General features: G+C 25.4%; 1 protein-coding gene across 1 annotated transcript in view; it reads right to left on the bottom strand.

Moving 5' to 3' along the window:
- The window catches only part of LOC117172754 (4-coumarate--CoA ligase 1-like), a 14,000-nt gene extending 10,276 nt beyond the window's left edge, over positions 1 to 3,724 (bottom strand). Inside the window, exons 1-3 of the mRNA XM_033360952.1 lie at positions 3,628 to 3,724; positions 1,221 to 1,354; positions 354 to 1,156 (exon numbers count right to left, since the gene is read on the bottom strand). Coding sequence (XP_033216843.1) covers positions 354 to 1,156; positions 1,221 to 1,337 — 920 coding nt within the window. The 5' untranslated portion in view covers positions 1,338 to 1,354; positions 3,628 to 3,724. The remainder of the gene's footprint in view (positions 1 to 353; positions 1,157 to 1,220; positions 1,355 to 3,627) is intronic.
- Positions 3,725 to 6,203: the final 2,479 nt, after the last annotated feature.

Raw genomic sequence — 6,203 nt, 5'->3', positions numbered from 1 at the left:
TGTCTATAAATATATTCTTTAATAATCTTTAGAAATTCTCTGAATGATAATTTTTTAATGCTTTTTACGGAAAACGATGATAAAATTAAAAGAAGTAAGTTTTTCCGTGAGAAAAAAGACATTAAAAATATTATTATCAGCCGAATTTTTAAAAATATTAAAGAAAATCATATTTATAAGCATTTTAATAAATAAGAAACACAAAAATAAATTTCAGAAAAATTCTGTCCGAGTTTTGGCAAATAAGGACTCATGTAATGAGTAGAAATTAAAAAAATTATGAACCGGAACTAAAATTTACAATAAATGCTCTCCTCTTGTTAGAAACAGAATATACAATTTTCTTTACTAACATTATCTTTTTTACACACGACAAATCGTATTCATTCACAATCGGACTTTTAGCCAAAAAGACCAGCACTGATGGTACCAACAACAAAATCTCAATTCTGTACTTTTCCACAGTTTCCAGAAAAACACGTTCTTCGAATTTCGAAAGCACTATTAATTTTCGTCCTTCAGCTAAAACTGTGAGCAAACTACATATTCCATAGGTGTGATGCATCGGTAAAATTCCCAAAATAATTTTACAGCTCTTGAGAAAAGAAGCTGGATCTTCAGCAGATATTTGAATTCTTATTAATATATTTTTATCAGACAACATTACTCCTTTTGGAAGTCCTGTGGTTCCCGAAGAGCAAGCAATTAATAAAACATGATCTTCCTTGTCAATTTCGGGCAACTTGAAATTTCTCAATTCCGAATCTGATAATTTTGAAATTAAATCTGGAAGATTAGGAATATCTGTATCTGAAGCTTTAGGATAGAGGAGAATTAATTTTGGAAACCAGGGCAAATCCATCACTACTTTTCGCATTATTGGCAAACAAGAAATTGATACAAAAATGTATTTTGGTTTTGAAATCATCATTGTGTGGATTAATTCCATTTCCGTATAGGAAGGACTCAGAGGACATATTGTGGTTCCCAGAAAAATACTGGATAGAAATGCAATCCCAAAATTTAAATTATTTTCGCTACAGATTCCAATTCGGTCGTTTACTTTCAAACCAAGTTTTTTTAAACTTAGAGCAAGTTTCAAACTATTTTCCAGAATTTGATTGTAAGTTAACTCCTCCCCCGTTTCTACGCTGATCTGAAAAATAAATCATAACTTATATATTAGAAACGATGAAAAATGTAAAATAAAATAAACTTACCATAGCAATCGCAGTTCCGTATTTTGGTATTAATTCCAAAAAAAATTCCGCTGCCGATTTATATCTCCAATTTTTTGACAGTGGTGGACCACTCAAAATATTTGTACTATTCTTCATTTTTTTATACTTATGAACTAGAAAACCAACAGGCACGAGATTATTTTTTGCCCCATGCCGTTTTGAATTAAAATATCAAATTAATCTTTCAGCGAATTTTTTAATAATTTATAGTCTGTATTATCTAATATAATGGAAAAACAAGGACAATATTTTTTATAATTATGGAAAATGACAACAATTAAATCGTTGCATTTTCGGTATAAAATAACAGTTGCCGACGGAAAATAATAACATAATTAAATAAGATATTGTAAATATTCTTCGAAATCTAATGATTTTGTATCAACAATAGCAATTTTAGACAAAAAATACTAACACAACATAATACAAAATTATTGAGGATTGTAAATTTTTTTAAACCTAATGTTTTTTGTTTAAAAACGCTAAGTAGTAAAAAACACTATCAAGCCCAAATAATGAAAGTTGAAAAAATAGTAATCTTTGAAATCTAGCGATTTATCAATTAAAATTCCAATTTTCAAAGAAAAACTAAACACAAACCGAAACTATACAAGCTTGTAGGTTTTATCATTTTAAAACACAATTATTGGACCTAAATCTCATGATTTTTTGTTTAAAAATACCCATTTTAGGTGAAACATACCAAAATAACATAAAGTTCTTGAAAAATTTTAATTATTCTTTAAAAATCTCATAATATATTTTTTAAATAACAATAATTATTTCCGACGAAAAACACTAATATAACATGAAAGCAAATTGTCTAGAATTGTAAATCTTCTTCAAAATTTTATGATTTTATGATTTATTTATGTGTAATGTTTTGTTATAATGATTTTTATAGAAAAATACTACTTTTTTCACGATATAACATAACCTAAAAAATTTTAAGTTTGTGAATCTTTTTATTATTATTAAAAATAACAATTTCTACATAAAAATATTCGAAATCTTGATTAAGGTATAATTATTTTTGTTTTTAAATACCAAGATTTGATATAAAACGCCAACATACCCTTCTAATTGTAAAAATGCAAGAATAGTCTTTGAAATTTAATTTTTTAAATTAAAAATACCAATTTCATACAAAAAACGCTAACATTATGAAAAATTGTAAAAAGAATCTGAATGTTGTTCAAATTATGATACCTGTTTAAAAATAACAAATTGTTTGTAAAACGCTATGATAAACATAACCAAAAAATTTTCAAATTTTTTAATCATTTTTTATTATTAAAAACACAAATTTCTGACTAAAAACGCTCTACCATGATAAAAAATTGTACAAGGATTTTAAATGTTCCAATTATAATGATTTTTCTTTAAAGATAGCAATTTTTTGTATAAGACGTATAAAATGCTAACATAACCTAAAATTGTTTAAAGTTGTTAATCATTTTTAACACCTCATTTTTCAAATTAAAAATGCCAATTACCGACGAAAAATACAAATACAATCCCAAATTGTTATAAAATATTCTAAATTTAGGTTTACTTATAATGATTATGTTTTAAAATGCCATTTTTCGGTGTAAAACGCATACCTTAAAATAGTTAATTTTTAAATTAAAAATACCAATTTCTAATGAAAAATACTAACAAAATCCAAAATTGCTAAAAGATTCTAAATCTTGTTTAAATTATAATATTTTTTTAAATGCCAAGTTTTTGTATAAAATGTCACTAACGCATAATTAAAATTGTTCAATATTGTGAATCTTTTATAAACCCTAATTTGTTTAATTAAAAAGACCAATTTCTAATGAAAACTACTTACATAATCGAAAATTGTTAAACGACTCTAAATCTTGGTGAAATTGTAACGATTTTTTTTTAAATACCAATTTTTTGTGCAAAACACTGGCATAACCTAAAATTGTTCAAGTTCTGAATCGTTTTTAAAAAAAAAAATTTTCTATTAAAAATACCAATTGTCCTATAAACGCCAAAAAGCACTAAAGTTGTCAAAAATGACGAACGTTAGAAATATATAATGATTGTTTTGTTTAAAAACGCTAAGAGGCAAGAAACGCAATAAAATTATTGACAGGCGGAGATTCATCGTGATGATTTTTATCCTTTCATGTGAAAAAAAACTAGAAAAACCCTTTTTTTTACATTTTTCTGCTGCTAAACTTTATGCTTTGATACGAAACTTCTTACAAAAAATACGAATTTAAAATAACAAACAGCTTCAAGTAATGAAAAACCCAATAAGGTTTGCTAAAACAACGCAATCGTTTCACCACTTTTTTCGATAAGAAAAAAGAAACCTAATTCCCAAGTTGAATTTCTAAAAGTGTTTCGTAATAAATTTTTGACTCACCCGAAATTTAGTTGAAAAAAACACTCTTTAGATTCTTAATAGGCTAGGTTTCTCGACCTGTTCGAAATATATAGCAAGCGATAAAAGCTAAAGTGTCTGTCATCAAGTGAACTTTGAAATTAGACTGAGAGCAATTAAAAATTAATATCATTTTCTCCGTACCTATGTTGATACTTATAATCAAATAATTATTATTTTCGTTGAGGTGAAATAATTAAGAGACGATTCGGCTCTAAAAATAGAAAATTTTGAACGACTTTTGTGATCAGAAAATAAGTCTGAAATGTAAAAGAAACGATAAGGAGGATAATGAAAGGAAATAGTAACCACTGTTTAATAATAATTATTACCTCGCAAATAATAAAAATTGCAGAGATATTAAATTTCGACAGTTTTAATTTTAATTAATTTAATAAATTTCTTCATCTTTCAAAAGTTTAAAAATAAATATCATTAGTCGAAAAATTCCAAATCTGAATTTTTTGGAATGCTGAGTCCAAGTTGCTTCTAAATTCTACACCTTTAAAATGTTATTTCTGTATCATTTTGGTTCCTTGTATTTTTTTCTAAAATTGATATGCCTTTCGAATTGAAATCACCCATTTTTTTTAATTCAAAATATTACTCATACTTTAAAAATTGAAATTTTTGCTTGTCAAATGAAAATTTTAATATTTTTTTTGGACAAAATATTTACCTTTACTCGCAAATGAATGGCTATCAAAATCATAATCTTTAAAGTTAATTTATTATAGACATGAAAAGACCAATCTAAGAAAAAATATATAATTAAACTTCTAAGCATTTTTTTATTATTATTAATGAAACAATTAGATTTGAAAGAAGATTCAAATCTTTGAACAATTTTAGGTTACGTTTGCGTTTTATAATTATTGAAACAAAAATTGACACTGTAAAACAAACATCATTTTATATTAATCAAGATTTGCGATTTTTGAACAGTTTCAGGCTATATTAAAACGGGTTTGGAAGGAAATAGGTTATTTAAAGCAAAACTCATTAGATTTTAAAGGTTACTAATTTTTGAACAATTTTAGGTTACGTTAGCGTTTTAAACCAAAAATTGACATCTTAAAATAAAAATCATTATAATTTGAACAACACGAAGAATATTTAAACAATTTTAGATTATGTCAGTCTCTTTCATTGGAAATTATTATTTTTACAAAAAAAAAAGAGATTGTAAAGAAGATACACTAATTTAAAAAAATGGTCTGTTAGTCGGAATTGGTATTTTTTGTTAAAACATATATATTTTAAATAAGATTCACAACTTTTGACACTTTTAGGATATGTTGGGTTATTAAAATAAAAATTGATATTTTAACACAAAGTTATTATAAATTGGCCAAGATTTGCAATGTTTAAAAGTTTAAGGTTATATTATGAGGTTTTCTTTACAGAAAATCGGTTATTTTCAATATTCATAATTAAAAAAAATTTCAAGTTACGTTTTGGTGTTTTACAAGAAAAAATTGTTACTTTAAAAAATTTTGAATCATGTTAGTGCTTTTCGACGGAAATTGATATTAAAAAAAAAGCATTTTCAAACAATAATTGATATTTTATAACATCCTATATCCTTTAAAATTTAGTGATTTTTGTTTAAAATAACTGATTTTCTGTGAAGATTGTCTTGACGGAAAATCAGTTATTTTAAACAAAAATCACTAGATTTTAAAGGTTCATTTGAACAAGATTAATAATCTTTGAACAATTTTGGATTATGTTAAGTATTTTTCAGCGGAATTGCTCATTTTAGTTTAAAAAATATATATTTTGAAGAAGATTTGCAACTTTTAACAATTTTAGGTTATGATAGAGTTTTAAAATTTTTAAGCCAAAAATTGGTATTTTAAAACAAAAATCGTTGTAAATTAAACATATTTGCAGTTATTGAACAGTTTAAGGTTTTATTATAATGCTTTTTTTGCAGAAAATCGGTTATTTTATACAAATGTAATTAGATTTTAGAACTTAACATTTTTAGGTTACATTAGCGTTTTATACAGAAAATTAGTACTTTCAAACAAAAATCATAAAAATGTTAACGAGATTTAATATATTTTAACAATTTAAGGTTATGTTAGTGTCTTTTATCGAAAACTATGATGTTTACTGAGAAAAATGAGATTTTAAAGAAGATTCACTTTCACAATTTTAAACAGTTTTAGGTTACGTTAGCGTTTTGAACTTTTTGAGCCAACAATTGGTATTTTTAAACAAAAATCTTTGCGAATAGAACTATATTTGCAATTCTTGAACAGTTTAGATTCCCAGTGGGCACAAATTTTGGCGACATCTTTAAGACATCGTTACGACATCTTTACGACATCCTATGCCCATCTCATTAAGGTGTCTTTACGATATCGTAAATAAGTCGTATGATCCGACGATGTCTTTACGATATCGCAAAGACACAGATACGACATGGATATAGGATGTCGTAAAGATGTCGTAATGATGTCGGAGAGATGCCGTCAAATTTTGTGCCCACTGGGTTATATTCTGATGCTTTTATAACAGAAAATCGGTTATTTTATCCGAATATAATT

The sequence above is a fragment of the Belonocnema kinseyi genome, chromosome 5, assembly GCF_010883055.1.
Source record: "Belonocnema kinseyi isolate 2016_QV_RU_SX_M_011 chromosome 5, B_treatae_v1, whole genome shotgun sequence".
Taxonomy (NCBI): Eukaryota; Metazoa; Arthropoda; class Insecta; order Hymenoptera; family Cynipidae; genus Belonocnema; species Belonocnema kinseyi.
Note: the sequence above shows the minus strand (reverse complement) of the source record. Positions and strands in the feature narration are given on the sequence as shown.